General features: G+C 41.9%; 1 protein-coding gene across 2 annotated transcripts in view; it reads left to right on the top strand.

The window, feature by feature from the left end:
* Positions 1–21,613, top strand: part of TTBK2 (tau tubulin kinase 2) — a 193,721-nt gene that overhangs the window by 73,654 nt on the left and 98,454 nt on the right. For both annotated transcript variants that reach the window (XM_089686883.1, XM_089686882.1), the window contains exon 3: positions 18,638–18,785. In XM_089686883.1, coding sequence (XP_089543009.1) covers positions 18,638–18,785 — 148 coding nt within the window. The remainder of the gene's footprint in view (positions 1–18,637; positions 18,786–21,613) is intronic.

Genomic DNA, 21,613 nt, shown 5'->3' with positions numbered 1-21,613 from the left:
AGGATAGTCTCAGTCATCCCTGGGTCAAATGCTGGCTCATGCTCACAATAGTGAATTTACCTATCGTTTGACTTCAGTGCAACCAACTTGTACAATCAATGCTGCAGGCTATAGCCGGAAGCAGTGATCATTGTATTCTGATGAAGAGGAAACCTCCCACTGTCAAAGTAAAATAGCACAGCCAGAGGGATTCAGTCAAAGCCAGTGGTTGTTGGGGGAATCCAGTGTGATGTATAATGTTTTGTTTTTTTTTTTCAAAATTTTTACAGAGTACAAAAAAAAGGAGAAAATTGAGAAACTGTAATGTCATCGTTACAATTGCATGCGGAACTTGAAGTCATTATATGGAAAAGACAAGATAGTCCAATTGTAGCTCTTGAACACATAAAGCAATATAGACATATGAATATAAACAAAAATTCTATATTGCACTACAGCAAGAAACATCAGGCCTGTGTTGTGTCAGTAAAATGAAGCCAACCAGGTATGTCATATAGCGGCAGTAAGATACAATTAAAAAAAAAAGTTTAATATTTGGCCTATGGCAGCGGCTTTCCATGCAACAGAGCGAAAATCCTTGAAAAGGAAAGAAAAACTGGGGTAACTGTGTGCCACGGTCCAAACAAGCAGGCCAGCTGGGTCTAAGTGCAGGTTTTTTATCTTTTTGGACTTGCATGTGTATTTTGTCATCGCTGCTACCTTTACTTTACTTTACATTAATTTGGGAAATACATGTATGTATGTGTCAGCCAAGAATTGTTTGAGCTACTAATTCTCTCTCCAGAGGTCTCCAGCATTTCCTCGAATTACCATCAGTGCCCTGCAGATGGTGTTCATTGTACAAAGCTGTCATTATCACTGGTGTCAGATGCAGAGCACCTAATGACCAACTTCATACTGTGCTTGTTTACTTTTTACAAAGGTCTAGGTAAGCAATTTATGTGCATTGCTTAGAAGTCGTCAGACCATGAGATGAAAGTTCAGTTGGAACAATACAGTTTCAAAATGCCCTACTGTATGACAAATATTGAACATGGACCGTAATACCTGAGGCCTGATTTGGGTGACCTCTTCAATAGTTGAACCCAAAGCTGTTCTTCATTTATTTTTCTTGATTAACATATTAAAGGCCAGCTGTGATGTTGGCCTACACTTCATGTCCTTTGATGTTGGTTATTGTGATTTTAGCAAAATGCTCTACTTTCATCTTTAGTAAAATAGTTAATTATTCATCAATAAAAATTTGGCTTCAGTGTTGTCTTTTGAACTCCCCTTTTCAAGATTTTCTTGTTTAATCCGAACCTTTTAATTAGAGGACCTCCATACTCAGAACGTGGTATTAACCTAAAAATGCTTAAATTGCATGAACGATTAAATGCATTTATGCTTTTCTGTGAAAGCTGAAGATACATGGATCAATCATAGTAGTATGACCACTTACCACCTTTTCCTGCCAAAACAGCCCTGACCCATCAAGGCATGGATTCCACTAGATCTCTGAGGTTATGCTGTGGTATCTGGTACCAAGCAGATCACTGCCTCCACCAGCTTGCCTTATTCCCATAGTGCATCCTGGTGCCATGTCTTTCCTAGGTAAGCGACATACGCTCTCCTGGATATCCACATGATGTAAAATAAAACTTGATTTATCAGACCAGGCTACCTTCATCTATTGCTCCATGGACCAAGTCTGATGTTCACGTGGCCATTCTAGAGACTTTTGGCTGTGAATATGGGTTAGCATGGGTGCCCTGAGCATGGCTACACAGCCCCATATGCAAAAAACTGTGATGCACTCTGTGTTCTGACACTTTTCTGTGAAAACAGGCATCAACTTTTTTTTAATGCGGCATCACTGAGCCTGATCTCTACATAAATAAGCTTTGACCATCCATGACCTTCTTGCTGGTTTTCCTTCCTAAAAAAATAAAGTTGACCACGTCTAGGAGCGATGTACCGCAGCTATCTGTACATAAACGCAGTTAATCGCAGTACAAAGAAAAAGTAAGTAAACAACTGCTATAGAAAAGGCAAGAATTTACTATTGCAGCTGCATGTAAACGCAGATAAACACAATTTACAAACGCAAGTGATCTCTGTGCCAAGAATGTTGGAATTTCAAAATAAAAAAACCTGCATTTACAAGAGGCAGAACCGCCCGTGTGAAAGAGGCCTTAAGGTGCAAGAAACTAAATCCAAACCAAGCATCAATTGGCTATTAGCTTCCGCATTTTTAACATTTTAACAAATCTTGTGCTTGAGCCTTTTATTCAGATTATTTTATTGTATCTTCTTGATTTATTCTACATACAATAAAACTGTGTATTAGAGAAGCTTGTTGTAAACATTCTGTAATGGGTTATATGTTGATTAGTCTTAAGCCGGTCATACATGGATCGAAATGCGGTTCCAGGTAAACAGGCTGAATTTCGATCCATGGACGGACAGGCTAGTTGTACAGAAGTTGATTTACCAATCGACTTCTATACATCCAGCCTGTCCGGTTTTTCCCAGTCGATCAGTGTGTAGTGTTATTACAGAATAAAATATGCACATTTTCTGTGCAGTTTGCCCTGTTTAAAATGACTCTAAAATGCTGATTCTGGTACAAAGCATTGCAAAGTTATTTACAAATTAAATGTTTTTTTTTTTTTTTCTTTCAGTTGTATTCCTTTTTTAATGGAAACTGTGTACATGTATGTTAAAGTGGTTGTAAACCTTAAAAATACAAATCCGTCTAATCCTACAGTTGAATAGATTTTACCTTTTACTAGACATTTGAGCTTAATTTGGTATGTTGAAGCAATCCCCTTCTCCAGAAATCCCCCTGCTCTTCTGAACAGAATAAATCCGACACAAGCAGAGAAATGGTGTCGCCACTCCTCCTGTGAGTAACAGGCTTTGCTGAAGATGAGATCCGCATGAGCCTCCATGTAATACACTGCAAAGGGTGGGAGAGCGGGTGTCCTCTACCTGCTGGTCTTTGCCTTCACAAGATCGAGAACTCAGCACCAGTGATTGTTCTTGAGCCGAGGCTGGAGGGTGTGCAGATTGTGTGACATCACATCTGCGCCTACTATTCTCCGGATCTAAGCCACGCCCACAGACCAGCAGTTTTTGGAGGGCTCAAACAAGCTAAGGGAGTATTTTTCTCAAGTGCACTCACAGCTGTATGTACCGTATTTTTCGCTTCATAAGACGCACTTTTTTCCCCCCAAAAAAAGGGGGGAAAATGTCAGTGCGTCTTATGGAGCAAATGTAAAGCGGCCGGTCCGGTATTTCTGCCGCCACCATGTCAGAATATCGGGTCATCCGCTCAGCTCTTCTCTCCTGCAGGACTTTACCTGGTCCTTGCTCCAGCGCTGCAGTCTTCCTGCGGCGGCTTCTGTGACAGCCGGGTGCCCACTGCACATGCGCGAGAAGCGCTGCGCTTTGTGAATGGTCTGGTGTCTTCTGGGACACATGACAGGTCCCAGAAGGCTCCGGGCCATTCACAAAGCGCAGCGCTTCTCGCACATGCGCAGTGGGCGCCCGGCTGTCACAGAAGCCGCCGCGGGAAGAAGGAAGGACAACTCCGCGGAAGTGGGAGCGGGTACCTGTCAAATTTAGGTACCCGTTCCCCCTCCCTCCCCAAAGATCTGCAGTCTTAGGGTAATCTCCTTTACTGTCTGCAGTCTCTGGTCATCCCCTGTATTATGTCTGCAGTCTCTGGTCATCCCCTGTATTATGTCTGCAGTCTCTTGTCATTCCCTGTATTATGTCTGCAGTCTCTGGTCATTCCCTGTACTATTTCTGCAGTCTCTGGTCATTCCCTGTACTATTTCTGCAGTCTCTGGTCATTCCCTGTACTATTTCTGCAGTCTCTGGTCATCTCCTGTACTGTGTCCGCAGTCTCTGGTCATCTCCTGTACTGTGTCCGCAGTCTCTGGTCATTCCCTGTACTATGTCTGCAGTCTCTGGTCATTCCCTGTACTATGTCTGCAGTCTCTGGTCATTCCCTGTACTATGTCTGCAGCCTCTGGTCATTCCCTGTACTATGTCTGCAGTCTCTGGTCATTCCCTGTACTATTTCTGCAGTCTCTGGTCATCTCCTGTACTGTGTCCGCAGTCTCTGGTCATCTCCTGTACTGTGTCCGCAGTCTCTGGTCATTCCCTGTACTATGTCTGCAGTCTCTGGTCATTCCCTGTACTATGTCTGCAGTCTCTGGTCATTCCCTGTACTATGTCTGCAGCCTCTGGTCATTCCCTGTACTATGTCTGCAGTCTCTGGTCATTCCCTGTACTATTTCTGCAGTCTCTGGTCATCTCCTGTACTGTCCGCAGTCTCTAGTCATCTCCTGTACTGTGTCTGCAGTCTCTGATCATTCCCTGTACTATGTCTGCAGTCTCTGGTCATTCCCTGTACTATGTCTGCAGTCTCTGGTCATCTCCTGTACTGTGTTCGCAGTCTCTGGTCATCCCCTGTACTGTGTCCGCAGTCTCTGGTCATCCCCTGTACTGTGTCCGCAGTCTCTGGTCATCCCCTGTACTGTGTCCGCAGTCTCTGGTCATCTCCTGTACTGTGTCCGCAGTCTCTGGTCATCTCCTGTACTGTGTCCGCAGTCTCTGGTCATCTCCTGTACTGTGTCCGCAGTCTCTGGTCATCCCCTGTCCTGTGTCCGCAGTCTCTGGTCATCCCCTGTCCTGTGTCCGCAGTCTCTGGTCATCCCCTGTACTGTGTCCACAGTCTCTGGTCATCCCCTGTACTGTGTCCGCAGTCTCTGGTCATCTCCTGTACTGTGTCGCAGTCCATTGTTTCAGAATATTTTTTTTCTTGTTTTTCTCCTATAAAATCTAGGCGCGTCTTATGGTCAGGTGCGTCTTATGGAGCAAAAATACGGTATGTTTACAATAAAATGTATTAATTTATGGCAAAATATTTTTTTTATATTTTGCATTTACAACCACTTTATATGTGTAAAAATATTACCGAGCAAACAGCTGATAGCTGAAATATTTGGCAACACTATTGTAAGCTTTTGGCATTACCTATTGGTGATAGATGCTGGTTAAAGAACAGTGTGGATGCAGAATGTTTTATTTTGTTTTAAAGGGAGGTACAAATACAGTTTACAAATCGATGCCCAAAAGCAGAGCAACCATTATATCAACAAAAGAGTGATCATAACAAAAATGGTGCAAACCGCAAGGTGACACAGTCATCGATTGGTCAATATAACAAAGCAGTGAAGAAAAAAAATATGGCAGCCATAAGGCTGATACTATTGATTGAGCAGGATGATCGACATGGCATCAGTCTGCTAACGGAGAATTAGCTGCCATTGGGCAGAGAAATGAGAAGAAAAGGGAAAGAAGGAGGGGAGAAGGAGAGGCGTGGGAGGGTGTGACGCAGGGAGTGTCCAGCTCACTGGGAGGCCACTTATGTCAGTATGCGAGTCATGGGCTCCACATTTTAGGAAATTTGGTGTGAATATTGGTAAGAATACTAGTCAATTGCTTGTTAATATAAATACCATCAAGGCGAGATTCAGTTTCTGAAAATTGAATTGCTTCTTCTGTGCCTTAGCGATTGTAAGTTTTGGAAGCTAGCAGAATAAAGTGGACCAACTGGAATTGGCGTAGTAATGTTCAGGGGTTTAAAATGAAGGAGGGCCAGCCAAGGGTCCTTAGTAAGTGGCATTCCAAGTAATGAAAGCAACAGTGAGAAGACCCTGGAACAGACGCAACCCAGTGTAAAGCAGATCCACCAAATGTGAAGAACGTCACCAGGGACCTGGCTTCCACGGAAGCATAGGCCTGAGTATCCGAGGAGAATATGGACTAGTCTGGAAGGGACCATGTACCATCTGGTCATCACTTTATAGGCAGATTCCAGGGTAGTAACTTTGATAGAGCAGGAAGCAGTGGAGAACCTAATGGCTTGCCAGTTCAAGGCAGACTTGTGGGCCTTCAAATCTTACTCCCACCGAATCACATAGGCATGAGCTGTTTTTGTGGGTAATTCGTTAAGCTGGTAGTGTGCTAAGGGAATTATTTTATAAGCCAGTACCCCACTGGCTTATAAACGAATGTGGCAGCTATGTTTGAAGATAGTAAGCTATGTGGAAAGGTCTTTTTTTGAATGAGACCAGTGATCCAGTGCCTAATCTGCATGTGTCAGATGAGCTCAGTTGCTGGAGCTTTGAAACACTCTCTGATGGTTTGCCGTTCGAGAACTGAGCCCTTCTCCAAAAAGGAAAGCAAAATATTAAATCTGTGCATGGTCCACCAGCAAAAGAGAAATGAGTGTCGAGACCTGATGGAAAGAGGGGATTGCCCATGAGAGGAAGCAAAAGGAGATACCCTGTTTCCCCTAAAATAAGACCTACCCCGAAAATAAGACCTAGTGCTATTTTTGGGAATTGCTAAAGTAGGAGACCTACCCCGAAAATAAGACTTAGTGTGATCAGGGCTTTTTTCCGAAACATGGCGGAACGCCATTCCGCAACCTCCAGCACTGGCCTTGCGCACACCCATATCTACTGTCTCTTATAAACACAGAAGCACGGCTGAAGTGACAGCACCATCCGCTCCCACAGAACCTCCCTACCCCTGTACTCACTGTGGGACAGGTAAGGAACAGATATCTGTGGGTGCAGTGTGTTTAGGGGCGGGGCATCTCCTCCTGCAGCCTAATGCATGGAAGCCAATGCCCCAGGGGTGATCACTGGCCAGTGGGGAAGAGACGGAGCGGTGAGTAAGTGCGCTTGGTGCACTGTGTGGGAAGATAGGACCCGAAACGGGAGTTACTATAGAGAGGGGCCGGCTGCTGACAGCTGTGTTTTTTGCAAAGCTAGCTAACCATATGAGGGCAGTGGAGGAGGAGGGGGGATGTGCAAGGTGAGCTGCAGTCAGGTGTTGCAGAGGTAAATTGAGTTAGGTGAGTTGCAGGCAGGGTGCATAGGTGATACAAAAAAGGAGGGTTGTGAAAAGAGATTCACATAAAAGCGGCTACATAATGAACAGAACGTGACACTAAGGGAATAATTTCCAAAAATTATGCTTTATTACACACAAATGAATATGACATATGGGCATTTGCCCTGGTTTACCATCACCTCAGTATGAGACAATACACACAGACCTAAAACCATTTAAAATGACACAAAAACCGGTCTAAATGTATGTGTAGCAGGGAAAATGGCTACATGAGTCTAGTGTCCCTGCAACACAAACACACAGGTGAACACTTCCCTAGGGAGGTGTATCCAAAAATTATGCCATGGGCATACCATAATAGAGGATATAAGGGATTAAACAGTAACCATAATGGCAAATCCCTATCAAAAAATCCCAAAAATTATGCTGTAAATATATATCTCACATGTATGCAATGGAGCAAGCACAATATGCGTCAAAAAGGAGAGTAGCAGGCCTCAGGCCTGTATGAAGGAAGACATAAATGTCAAATATATTGTACAATACATTCCTGTGCCGGCACAAGTGGTTGGGGCCCATTCATCTGTAATATAGATAGCTGTTTCCTAGAGCTCTTGGATGGGAATATGCCCCATTTATTTCCAGGATGGAAGAAAAGATGCACACAGCAGCACTCTGCTTGAAATGGTTTCTTCACCACTACATGTGGACTATACACCACTTTTTGTAGGAAAAAACAAGACACATCCCAAAGACTCTTCTGCCTGTTGAAATATATATGGTATATCTTGTTTCCTATACAAAGCACCATGATGTCCCCATCCTGTAGTGAAACAAACAATATGTGGGAAGTCACTGACAGAGCTCACACTCTATAGAAGATATATAGGTCATATAGATCACAGAGGACCATATATCTAATGTCCTGCAACAATCCACTCACCACCTGTGCTATGGATAACGGGAATGAAAGAGAAATCCTTCATAGGTACTGCCATACAGTGCCAAGGCGGCCAAGGAACCACCGCTGACATCCGCCGATATACCGCGGGTTCCAGCCCCTTCTCGGCGCTTGTGCTGCTTAGGCTTGCCTCATGGCTTGTAAAGATGGCTTCCTCCTTATGGGTCAGCGTGCGTTCCACCTAGTGCGCATGACCGGAAGTGACGTATCTGACGTATGACGTCAACGCGTTTCGCCGATGGGCGTATCTCACTCAGCTTCGTCAGGACCAATGAAACAACCGCATTTCAATTTCCTATTTATAGTGGGTAAAGACCCACCCATTTATGCAAAAAGCCAACCTGCAGTTATTCCTAATGGAAGAAAGAAAGGGCTAAATACTTAGCACAGCTGCTGGTCATTATTGAATAAAATTAAAAAACAGATATCCGGAGACAACAGAGAGGGGAGAGACTTTAGCAATTTTGACGATACACATATTGATCAAAAAATCATGAATTAAATATATTCGTCAACTAAAGCACCCATCACACTCTAACCAGAAGGTGGCGATATTAATCAGAGAATCAACAAGTCTATCCACTGAATCAAATTATCAGAGAAACCCCTCTGAATTACCATAATATACCACAAGATGGCAATATAACCTGAAAATTCTCATTAAGGGTCACTTCAACAGAAATACCCCAATTTTTAAATATCCATCCTATGGTATAATTATTATTAAAGAAAAAAGGTACAAAGAAAGAAGTTAGCTCAAAATACCGTCCTGATACATATGGTTTGGAGCTATATTTAAACTCATAACTTGAGATCTTCCATATTGTTTTAGTTGTTTCCATATACATACATACTTTTTAAGGATTTAAGTGACATATTAGTGAAAACAAAAATCCCACAAATTAACCACCACATGGCAATAATAAAGTACATGGCTCTAGCTATTTTTCCAAAAATACTTGGAGATCACATTCCACATTTAACCCCTTAGGGTGCAATGTATCAAGTTTATATATCCAAAATTTTTCTTTTTTAAGCAGTTCTCTGTCAAAATCACCTCTCCTCTGTGGAAAGTGCAGTGCATAGAAACCTTTCACTTTCGTACCATCCAGTTTACCTCCATGATATTTAACGTAATGTTGGGCAAGATTACTATCAGGTTTATTAGATCTAATATCTCTAAGATGTTCACCTATTCGTACTTTAAGTTGTCTTTTGGTCTTACCTACATACATCTTTTTACAAGGACAGGTTAAGATGTATAATACTCTTACTGTAGAGCAATTTATGAGACTCTGAATTTTATAATGAGTATTATTACCTGAATCATGAAAGGAATCCGTACGATCCACATATTTGCAAATTTGACATTTTCCACATTTAAACATCCCTTTAGTACGTGATTTTAACCATGTTGTTTGTTTCAATGGTTGATAATCTGAGTGAATGAGACAAGAGTGACAAAGGGGGTAATGTAGTGATTTTGAATGAACAAAACTATGTTAGGGAAGTGAAACGCTTATTGAGTGACTCATCCACGTATAGGAAAGTGACTACGAATCCTTTTCATATGGTGGCTAAAAAACTAAATTCCATCTTAACATTAGGAAAGGAAGCTGGTCTGTTAACTAGAAAGGAATATGAGTATCTGAGAACTGAAGAATTTATCACCCTACTTTCTACATTATCCCCAAAATACACAAAAATCAGGAAAATCCTCCGGGTAGACCTATTGTTTCAGCCATCAATGGCCCCCTAGATAAAACAGGGAAATATATAGATTTGTTTCTTAAAGACATGGTCCCTAATCTCCCCTCCTATGTAAGGGATACTAAAGATGTGTTGGCGAAAATTGAGAATATGACTATCAATGATGATGCCATTCTAGTGGGAATAGATGTGGAATCACTTTACACCTCTATCCCACATGAATGTGGTGTGAGATCAGTCTCTTATTTTCTTGACAGAACATATCCTACGTCGGGGGGACAGAATGAGTTTATCAGTGAGCTATTGGAATTTGCATTAAAACATAATTTTTTCCAATTTAATAATACCTTTTATCAACAGACTAGGGGTACCAGTATGGGAGCACCGTGGGCTCCGGCCTATGCATGTCTCCATTTAGGGTTTTGGGAGGAGCGGGTTGTATTCAGATCATCAAGATTTCTTGCAAATGTCCAGATCTGGTTAAGATATATAGATGATGTGTTCCTTGTATGGCGAGGAACATCTGAGGAATTAAAATTGTTTTTGGGAGAGCTCAATCAGAACTCCTTTAACATTGGACTTACATATATATTTGATGAAAGATGTATCTCTTTCCTAGATCTGGAGATTAGAGTTGAAAATGGAAGACTTCTTACAAAGACATATAGAAAACCCACTGCCGCCAACACCCTATTAGAGGCAAGAAGTTATCATCCGCGTTCACTGATTTCAGGGATTCCAGTGGGACAGTTTTTGAGATGCCGGAGAAATTGTTCAAATATCAATGACTTTAGGATGGAGGCCCAGGACCTCTATAGAAGATTTAGGGAAAGAGGATATTCCCATTCCCAAATTAGAAATGCTCGGAGACGGGCATATCAAACTGATCGCGAGGATTTATTATCCTCTAAAAAGGATGTGAAGGCCAAGTTGAGTGATCAACCTGTTAGAATGATAACCCAATTTGGAGCCCAATGGCAAGATGTAAAATTGATATTAGAAAAACATTGGAAGATTTTGACTCAATGCCCCAGACTGAGTAAGATTGTAGGCGAACGCCCCCAGATGGTAGCGAGAAGAGCACCAAATCTTGGTGATCTTCTCATTCACTCAGATTATCAACCATTAAAACAAACAACATGGTTAAAATCACGTACTAAAGGGATGTTTAAATGTGGAAAATGTCAAATTTGCAAATATGTGGATCGTACGGATTCCTTTCATGATTCAGGTAATAATACTCATTATAAAATTCAGAGTCTCATAAATTGCTCTACAGTAAGAGTATTATACATCTTAACCTGTCCTTGTAAAAAGATGTATGTAGGTAAGACCAAAAGACAACTTAAAGTACGAATAGGTGAACATCTTAGAGATATTAGATCTAATAAACCTGATAGTAATCTTGCCCAACATTACGTTAAATATCATGGAGGTAAACTGGATGGTACGAAAGTGAAAGGTTTCTATGCACTGCACTTTCCACAGAGGAGAGGTGATTTTGACAGAGAACTGCTTAAAAAAGAAAAATTTTGGATATATAAACTTGATACATTGCACCCTAAGGGGTTAAATGTGGAATGTGATCTCCAAGTATTTTTGGAAAAATAGCTAGAGCCATGTACTTTATTATTGCCATGTGGTGGTTAATTTGTGGGATTTTTGTTTTCACTAATATGTCACTTAAATCCTTAAAAAGTATGTATGTATATGGAAACAACTAAAACAATATGGAAGATCTCAAGTTATGAGTTTAAATATAGCTCCAAACCATATGTATCAGGACGGTATTTTGAGCTAACTTCTTTCTTTGTACCTTTTTTCTTTAATAATAATTATACCATAGGATGGATATTTAAAAATTGGGGTATTTCTGTTGAAGTGACCCTTAATGAGAATTTTCAGGTTATATTGCCATCTTGTGGTATATTATGGTAATTCAGAGGGGTTTCTCTGATAATTTGATTCAGTGGATAGACTTGTTGATTCTCTGATTAATATCGCCACCTTCTGGTTAGAGTGTGATGGGTGCTTTAGTTGACGAATATATTTAATTCATGATTTTTTGATCAATATGTGTATCGTCAAAATTGCTAAAGTCTCTCCCCTCTCTGTTGTCTCCGGATATCTGTTTTTTAATTTTATTCAATAATGACCAGCAGCTGTGCTAAGTATTTAGCCCTTTCTTTCTTCCATTAGGAATAACTGCAGGTTGGCTTTTTGCATAAATGGGTGGGTCTTTACCCACTATAAATAGGAAATTGAAATGCGGTTGTTTCATTGGTCCTGACGAAGCTGAGTGAGATACGCCCATCGGCGAAACGCGTTGACGTCATACGTCAGATACGTCACTTCCGGTCATGCGCACTAGGTGGAACGCACGCTGACCCATAAGGAGGAAGCCATCTTTACAAGCCATGAGGCAAGCCTAAGCAGCACAAGCGCCGAGAAGGGGCTGGAACCCGCGGTATATCGGCGGATGTCAGCGGTGGTTCCTTGGCCGCCTTGGCACTGTATGGCAGTACCTATGAAGGATTTCTCTTTCATTCCCGTTATCCATAGCACAGGTGGTGAGTGGATTGTTGCAGGACATTAGATATATGGTCCTCTGTGATCTATATGACCTATATATCTTCTATAGAGTGTGAGCTCTGTCAGTGACTTCCCACATATTGTTTGTTTCACTACAGGATGGGGACATCATGGTGCTTTGTATAGGAAACAAGATATACCATATATATTTCAACAGGCAGAAGAGTCTTTGGGATGTGTCTTGTTTTTTCCTACAAAAAGTGGTGTATAGTCCACATGTAGTGGTGAAGAAACCATTTCAAGCAGAGTGCTTCTGTGTGCATCTTTTCTTCCATCCTGGAAATAAATGGGGCATATTCCCATCCAAGAGCTCTAGGAAACAGCTATCTATATTACAGATGAATGGGCCCCAACCACTTGTGCCGGCACAGGAATGTATTGTACAATATATTTGACATTTATGTCTTCCTTCATACAGGCCTGAGGCCTGCTACTCTCCTTTTTGACGCATATTGTGCTTGCTCCATTGCATACATGTGAGATATATATTTACAGCATAATTTTTGGGATTTTTTGATAGGGATTTGCCATTATGGTTACTGTTTAATCCCTTATATCCTCTATTATGGTATGCCCATGGCATAATTTTTGGATACACCTCCCTAGGGAAGTGTTCACCTGTGTGTTTGTGTTGCAGGGACACTAGACTCATGTAGCCATTTTCCCTGCTACACATACATTTAGACCGGTTTTTGTGTCATTTTAAATGGTTTTAGGTCTGTGTGTATTGTCTCATACTGAGGTGATGGTAAACCAGGGCAAATGCCCATATGTCATATTCATTTGTGTGTAATAAAGCATAATTTTTGGAAATTATTCCCTTAGTGTCACGTTCTGTTCATTATGTAGCCGCTTTTCTGTGAATCTCTTTTCACAACCCTCCTTTTTTGTATGCCTCTTTTGGCTACTGAATGGAGACCATACATTGGGTGACACGTTAATGTATTTAATAACCTCTTTAATAACTTTCTTAGTATAGGGTGCATAGGTGAGCTGCAGCTGGGGGGGTGCAGAGGTGAGTTGAGTTGCAACCCACCTTTGCACCCTCTGGCCACAGCTCGGCTCTGCACCCCCTGGCCACAGCTCGGCTCTGCACCCCCTGGCCACAGCTTGGCTCTGCAACTCACCCCTTCACCCTGTCTGTGGCTCATATCTGCACCCTGTCTGAAACTCACCTGTCATATCACCCCTGCAACACCTGACTGCAGCTCACAACTGTCATCAACTGGCCCTCTCCATAGTAACCCCCACCCACAACTACCTGCAGCTCACCTCTGCACCCCCTGTCCACACCTGGACATTTAAAAAATAAGACCTACCCAGAAAATAAGACCTAGTGTGTTTTTTGAGCCAAAAAAAATGACAGTGTCTTCTTTTCGGGGAAACACGGTAGAGAGAAAGTAAACTGCTGGAATACTAACCCCTTCACGCCTAAGGGTAAAGCAAATCTTAACGTAAAAGTACAGTCTTGCAACTTTGACATGTTAGTAATAGTAAAATAAAAATATATATTTTTTTAATTTTTAGCTGTGTGTTTCTTGTTCTTGCCTACCACCAAAGAACAACCAAAAATAACTTTTCCAGCTTATGACGATCGCAGCGATACCATAAGTATGTATGTTATTTGTTGTTTGTACCCACAGTACAGCCCAGAAACAATAGTGCACATTTTTGTGTTTTACCTAAAAAACACACTAACTTTTTTTTTTTTTTAAATCCTGACCTTGGCCCAAACACTAACCCTGGAAATGAACTAGATCAAACCTTGATCTAGGTATTTTTTGCAGTTTTTTTTCTCCTCTATGCAAGGAGAGACAGAGAGATAGATACAATGTGTCTCTCTCCTCCATTCACAGAGAATAAAAAAAAAGCGGGAGCGGGCTGTACAGTGACTGATCATTGTGATGGCCAATCAGAGCGATCATTTGACCTGGAATCTGGAGTCCCGGGTCCCCGATCGTTAGACACCCTCGTCTTTGTGCTGGGAGCGCACTGTGCGGCACGCACCCAGCACAAAGACAGAGACACAAATATGCGGCCCCACGGAAAAAATCCCAGTTCTGCGAGGCCACATATTTGTGTGACGTCAGAGTGAAGGGGTTAAACACCCAGGTGTGGTTCATGAGAGGGCCGTAGAGAAGGGGACGTTCATGGTAGGGATTGTATGTTAACAGGGTCACAAGATGTGGCTTCTAGGTCCACCCACAGAGGAGCCTCTGAATGGCAGGGGAGTGATCTGAACTGCTTGATGATATTTTGCCAGGTTTGGGACCCCCTGACTTTGGTGGATGTACATGGTGTGCCGAGGGCATCAAGGCCAGCAGGAATGCCAAATGAAGGACATAGCATTGTTTTGAAAGGAGCGGAAAGAAGGGATCGGGATAAGGAGGGTGCAAAATAAATACAATATTCCACATGTTCCTACTTCTCTTTTTTCCACATTTGAGAATAGAGGCACCTGCAGTTTACTGTTGTGGGTACTCGGTATCCTGATGAGTTTCATGGCTGTTGGCAGTGAGACCTTGTCACTTTGAGTGAAAGCAATGCACCAGTTCTTTAAAGGTCATAGCAGCAAAGATTCCATTCATCAGTCATTAAATGCCATCTGTGACAGCACAGTTGGCCAAGCGTAGTACTATAACTTTGGACCAAATCGTACATGCCTGGGGGACCATCAGGTGAGGATACACTGCTGTAAATTTGCAATAGAAGCTAATGTTCTCTATTGCTGCTTTCTACCCCAATGACTATTAAGTTGGCCAGAGACATGTGATAATGTGGATATTACTTTGTGACTTGATTGGATTAAATTTGACAAACGTAATACATATTATCCAAAGACATGCCATTTGGAAATTTAGACTTTGATCTCTGAGATGTATTAGCTGTGCTGAGGTCTAAAAGGGTCAGTAGACATCTGAGTCATGGTCATTCTCCTCTGATATTTTACAGGATGTAAGTCTCACTTAGTAAAATAGTCTCTAATTGTATAGTACTATGAGCATATTTGGGAACACATCTCTTTGTATCCTTGAAGAAACCTGAACAAATTGAGGGTCTGGGCTATTGACAAGGGGGCAGTTGTGATGCTTGAAGTATGTGGGTACAAAAATTCATGGAATGGGTACTTCTTTCTGTCTGTTTCTGCCAGAGTATGAGAAGTGTAGCCATGCTTCTCTCTTGTGTTGGATGTAGATTCATGACACAGAATGGCTGCCACCTGTAAGTTTTGTATAGAGAAACCAGACTGTGTGGGACAAGTGTTGTCCTTGCTCTTCGGTGAATGTCTATTATAGTATGATTACAGTAAATTGATATTTTTATTGGGAGCCATCCTTGCATTTCATGCTCTAGTGAAGATGGAGGTTCAGGTTTCATGTGAGATTTGCAATGTGACCTCTTCAGAAGTGACCTCCATTGTCAAAGCTTAGTTTGCTGGCAGCTCAGATCAGGTACATAGCATTCTAGCAACCGTTATTAATCTCAACAGGCCAGTTCTTTTTTGGTTTTGAAACCAAGGATAGCTTCAATAAAACATTTTCACATTTTATTGAGTTTCCACATTTTCTTGAAATTATATAAACTAGGTGTCTTACAAATACAGAAATAAATTACAGTAACAATAACTCGTATATCATTCTAATTAGGAAAACTATGAGCACCCCTGAACCCAGTTATCTGCAGGAATGAGGCATGACAAGTGACCTGGCCCAGGAGGAAAGAGTTTCACCTGCTCCACATACATAGAATATCAGAGACACAGCATGACTTGGCTATACTGTATACCGATGAAAGTCTAAATTGCTGTTGGTATAAATGTATCTACCGTACACAAGAAAGAGGACTAATATATTGCCTGCCTTCATTGGTGTTAGTCTAGTATCATGTGGACTAGGCGGGAGAGTGGCCAGTGGTCTTGCGTGTGTTTGGGTATTTTTTGCATGTCCTATGGATTAATAAATACACACTATATTAATCTATCCTCCAGTGTGCGGCTGACCCTTCTTCCTATTGCATTGTGTTTGGGTATTGCCAGTCAGATTGCTTTGCAACAAAGGTCCCAACTAAGCGTGGGAGTAAAGACAGAAGGTGTGGGTTTTTTTTTCTTCTTGTGGATGCTTAGCTGGAAGGGATAGCCCCACTTATATGTAGTCTCATGGACTGATGTCTTTCCAGCAGGGGTTTCAGCAGACATCTGCAGTACAGTGGTTGGCTGCAGTGGTAGAGTAGTATTTTGAATGGATGCACTGTCAGAATCAATATTCCCCAAGTTCTGTGCCTTATCCTTTACGTTGAAGTGTACACGACACAATACTTCTCAGGGTGGGGGTTATGCAGGGATCCTGGGTCCCACAGCTCTGTGTACACTGTGTAGTTCAACAGGAACGGCATATGGCTTGCCAGAACTGTATTCAGCAAGGTGATAGAGGAGGCTTTCAGGTCATGACTACAGGGAATACCTCTCAATCTAATATTGTTGTATCTGTTCAGCATCTTCCTGATACAATTGGAACAGGGTCATTTTCTGCTGCTTTGACAGGTAGGCCACTTCCAGTGTGGTCAGGCTGTTGTCTGTGTTCTGCTGGCAGACTTCCACAGAAGCCACTTTAATATTCACCTGGTGGGTGTTGCCTGTAAATTTGATTAAGCTCTGTTGGATAGAGTGAAACATGTCAGTGGGCATGGCTTTGGAGACTAATAAGCTGAGGCCATTTTTCAATACATGCATTGCTTCAGATGAGCACCTTTTTGGCTGCCTGCACCTTTCTCCCTGGTGATTGTGGGAGTTTGGCCTCCCCATCTTGAGCAGCGTTCATAATCTAGCACTACGGTCACGAGGTGTGAAGGTCTGATGTTTCTGCTTTGGGATTCTGGTCAGGTTTGATTAAGTTGGTAAATGAGACACTGCCAATGCTTGTGTCTGTATAGGAGAGACTGTGCGTCCTAACTCCTGTCTGTGTGGTGGGATGTTGGGACTGAGTGTCCCTTATACAGAGCGAATAGGTTTCCAGCTAGTGAGTCTTCTTCTCTAGGCAGGAAGGCATCATGTTGATCTGCTGGTTTGTCTGCTGTGGGTGCTAGGAAGCGATTTATGGGATGTGCCGGAATGTGGGGTGGTTTCCCACTGTCGTTTTTTGGCATGGGCAAGAAAAGTATCTGAGTTGTCAAGTTTTGCTAAGTGGATCACCCCTCTTCGTGCAGAGCTCACAAGGTTTGCTTTTTAATGCTGCCATAGCATTTTTTGTTGCTATTCTGTCTCTCAGTGTTACAATACACCTACCATTTGATTTTTAGACTGACCATTTCTTAGTGAGTGGGAAAACATTCAAAATCAGCAGGGGATCAAATACTTCTTCACTGTATATATAATGTGTTAAACTTTTAAATAAAATAATACACACCAGTGCCATGCTTCCATTAAATGACAATCAAAAAATCATATGAACAATCCAAAAAATTCCACAATAGTGCAGTCCACAAATGGCCTATTAAATATCTTCTGTGTTTCACAATGGTTTTATAAACTGCCTTTTACGTCTTCATTCTTAATCATCACCTTTTATGTGTCAAAAGTACTGTTATTAGTGAAACCCACCAGCAGTCATATACCCCAGGTCATAGCACATCTGGTGGTGGGTTCCACTAATAATAGTACTTTTGGCGCATAAAAGGTGATGATTAAGAATTGTGAAGCACAGAAGATCTAGAATAGGCCTTTTTTTGGACTGCTCTATTGTGGAATTTTTTGGATTGTTCATATGATTTTTTTGAAGTTCACATTTAATTGTCTTTTAAGGGAAGCGCGACACTGGTGTATATTATTTTGCATATAAGTTTAACACCTATATGAGGGTATGAATAGTGTGGGTGACTCCATACACAGGTTTTGTTAATTAGTCTTTTGATGCAATAGCCGCTCACAAGGGTTTGGTAACTTCAACATGAGATGGCTGTTTTGGTTTGTCAATCTGGTTATTGTCTTCTACTCTTACACCTGTTGGAGCTACAGAACACCACTGGACATGATGCCTTGTAACTCTGAATACAGATGCATAATCTGTTTTTGAAAACGACACCAACAATATACCAAGGTTCTAAACCTTATTGGCCAGTGGTGACTGAAATAGTTCCAATAGTCCTGCTGCTGTATAAATCTGTTTTTGTCTGTAGTATTTGCAATAAACAGAGTTAAAAAACAGAATTCCTGTAACTTATGGGGAGTACAAATTACCAATGCCTAAATGTTTTCTATGTCTATGCCAGATGCAACTGATGACATTTTAAATATTTTCTCTAAGAATTTCTACGCTACACATTTAAATAATACTTTCATTTTGTTTTTTTTGGCTCGCTCTCCTGGTCAGTGCTTGAAATACTTTGGCTATCTCATGCAAACATTTGCATTATATGTTAGACTTCTAGTAAATTAACTCATTCTGATTTTCTGTTTCTCAGCTCCGAAAAATTGGTGGTGGTGGCTTTGGGGAGATCTACGATGCCCTGGATTTGTTAACAAGAGAGAATGTGGCACTCAAAGTGGAGTCTGCCCAGCAACCAAAACAAGTGCTAAAAATGGAAGTAGCAGTCCTCAAGAAACTACAAGGTAAGGTGGTCAAGCATTCATAATTTTTTGAATATCAGCAAGTCTGATTTGACCTCAAAGAAAATGTTATGTTAGGCCTCATTCCTGTGGCTGATTTATTTCTGTGCACTGTTCAGGACCACGTTTTGCCGGTACAAGAATGCATAGGTGTTGCATGTATCCCTGTGTTTACAGTCCCATAGATGTCTTTTGGGAGATGCAGCTGCATGGACTCAGCCTTTGTATCCCAGTGGCACACCCGTGCAGTTGAGTGTCACCCACACAAATTTCACAGTTGGACACAGCTTCTGTGTCTGTGCAGCTGCGTGTCCCAATAGAAATCTGTGGGACTGCCTATGCGGGCATGCATGCAACAAATGTATATCCTCGTACCGGCAAAACACAAAAGTGCATGGGGCGCATAAGTAAATCGTCCATGTGATTGAGGCCTAAAGAGCCTTACTAAAAAAAAAAAAAAAAAAAATCAAGCTCTCCTTTTTCTGTGTTTTACATTTCAGTTTATTACGATTCACCAGTAAACTATCCAAAGCATTTAATCGAAATGTGTGTTTTGTGCGCACGTGTTTATATGCTCACCAGCACGTCACTGAACTTCCACTCTGGAAGCGCACACTGAGCACAGCGTTTGATCACTGGTGTCAGGACTACATGTCCTATCATCTCTTTTGCCACGTTCCATCTTCCTAAACTCGCTTTCAAGAGTTGCAATCAATCTATTACATTAGAGGAGTAGGGGTGAGGTTTATATTGCTAGACTTCAGAGCTGCTTGTGTGCATAGACAAGTGTAAGGATATAAGGCTGGTAGTCCCAGCTGAGAACTTGCTTTCAAGGGTGGCTCCATGGGACTTTGTAAGGTATTAGTGTAGTTATAATCCTTTTCATTTGCCTAACCTTGTAATGGCTCACATGTTGTGGCTTCAGTTTGTAGTGCCATGGCAAATCGATTTCCCAATGTCCATGCATGAATCCATCTAACATCGCTTTTCAACAGCGGGACAAGCAACATATTGTTCGGTCGCATAGCATCCAATACATGCCTAGTACTTTTTCTGCGTTGCATCACAAAAGTGTGAGTGATAATGTGATGGAGCAAACACATCTCTTTCTGCATCGTAAGCTCTGTTAATAGCTCTCACCTGCAGAGCACTAGACTGAAAAACCCAGGTATTGTGGGATATGTCATTCTTCATAGGAAGTGTCAGTTCTTAGATTAGAGTCAAAGGTCATGCATTAGCCTGTGCAGTGCCTGAAAAGCTGTTCACCCATTCAAGTGTTTTCTTCAACGGTATCCTATTGAAAAGCTTTTTTTTTTTTTTTTTTTTTTTAAAAAGGGTTGTGCTTGTTGTGGACCCAAGCCATTTTGTGTCTCAACAAGTGCTTAACTGTCCCTGTTGATATTTTGGTGTTCAGTGACCTTGTGGATAAAGGTCTGCAATCACTTTCTGTAGCCCTTTTTTCTAATTGCAGATCCTTCGGTCCTCCAAAATCTGCAGCTCCTATCAGTGGCCCTGTACTATTGTATTGATAGGCTATTGGGATGCGATCTGCCAAATATCTAGCCTGGGCCTCCTTTCAGAGCATTTGAGGATGCAGTTCACTGAAGAAGCCCCTGCTCCAGAAACAGAAAAAAGAGCTCCTTTTCGTTTCTTTCAGGCATCCAAGGCCAAGTGTGGAACCCAGTTTTGCTATAAGCACTGGACCCTTGAATCCATGAAGTCCAAAGGCAAATCTTTCTCACAATGAGGGGGTACTTCCACTTGTAATAATTGGAGGAAGACTTGTGGCCATCTAGCTCAGCTCCTCTTTCAAGGGGTTATAACCATGGTCTCAGGGGAAGAGAGGTTCCAGGGTTTCTATTCCAACCTGTTTACCACTCTTAGAGAGAAAAGAGGCATGCTGGCCTCTGTGGACATAAAGGATTCATACGTACACATCCCCATCTTCCTTCTTCAGTGCTATCTGCATTTTGTTGCACATTAGCAGTTTGTGGAATTTCCCTTTGGCTTGTCCAATGCACCTTGGGTCTTCACCGAGGTGCTAGTCCCTGTTGTTGCTCTGCTTCAATCTCCGGGCATTCAAATGTGATATTTGGATGACCTCCTTATTAGGGAACAATTGTCTCAAGCTCTGTCAGTTTTGACAGGCTGTGTAGAGCCTTCAACGGTTAGGGTGGATCCTAAATTTCCAGAATTCTGTGCTGGAACCATCTCTTATCTTGCAGTATCTGAATCTGTTCCTGGATGGATATTTTCCAGTCAAGGGCTTTCCTTTCATGGGATAAGCTCTAGAAGGTATATTACCATGCTCAGACTCTAAGGTCTAGGAGCCAGCCAGCTCTGTACTTTTGCATGAGGGTTCTGGGCTTGGATAGTGGCTTCCTTTTGAGGCTGTTCCATATGTTTAATATCACTCCAGACCATTGCAACTCAACATTCTGGCAGTGTGAATCAGGAAAGCTCAGGACTCCTCAAAACCAGGCTTGTCTTGACCTTTTTGATGAAGAGCCCAGTGCATTCCTCGTGATGGTCTGGAAGGTTCTGAAGATGAATGCCAACCTGTCAGGTTGGGGAGGAGTTTTTTTTTTTTTTTTGGGTGGAGTGTTTTGATACGTTTTTGATGCAAGGGATTGACTCCAGGGCGATTAGGTTGTCCCTTCAAAGCTGGAACTCTCCACCAGGATTCAATTGGACAATTCCACGGTGGTGGTTTACACTAGCCATGAGGGAGAAACCATAAATCTAACTTTAGCTCAAAGAGAAGCAGATCTAATTTATTCTCGTGAGGAGAAAGTCATTTTAACCTGACCTGTGCCTTTCCTGCTCCAAAA

The sequence above is a fragment of the Staurois parvus genome, unplaced genomic scaffold (assembly GCF_062004578.1).
Source record: "Staurois parvus isolate SC_StPar_1 unplaced genomic scaffold, SC_StPar_1.0 ptg000414l, whole genome shotgun sequence".
Lineage (NCBI taxonomy): Eukaryota > Metazoa > Chordata > Amphibia > Anura > Ranidae > Staurois > Staurois parvus.
Note: the sequence above shows the minus strand (reverse complement) of the source record. Positions and strands in the feature narration are given on the sequence as shown.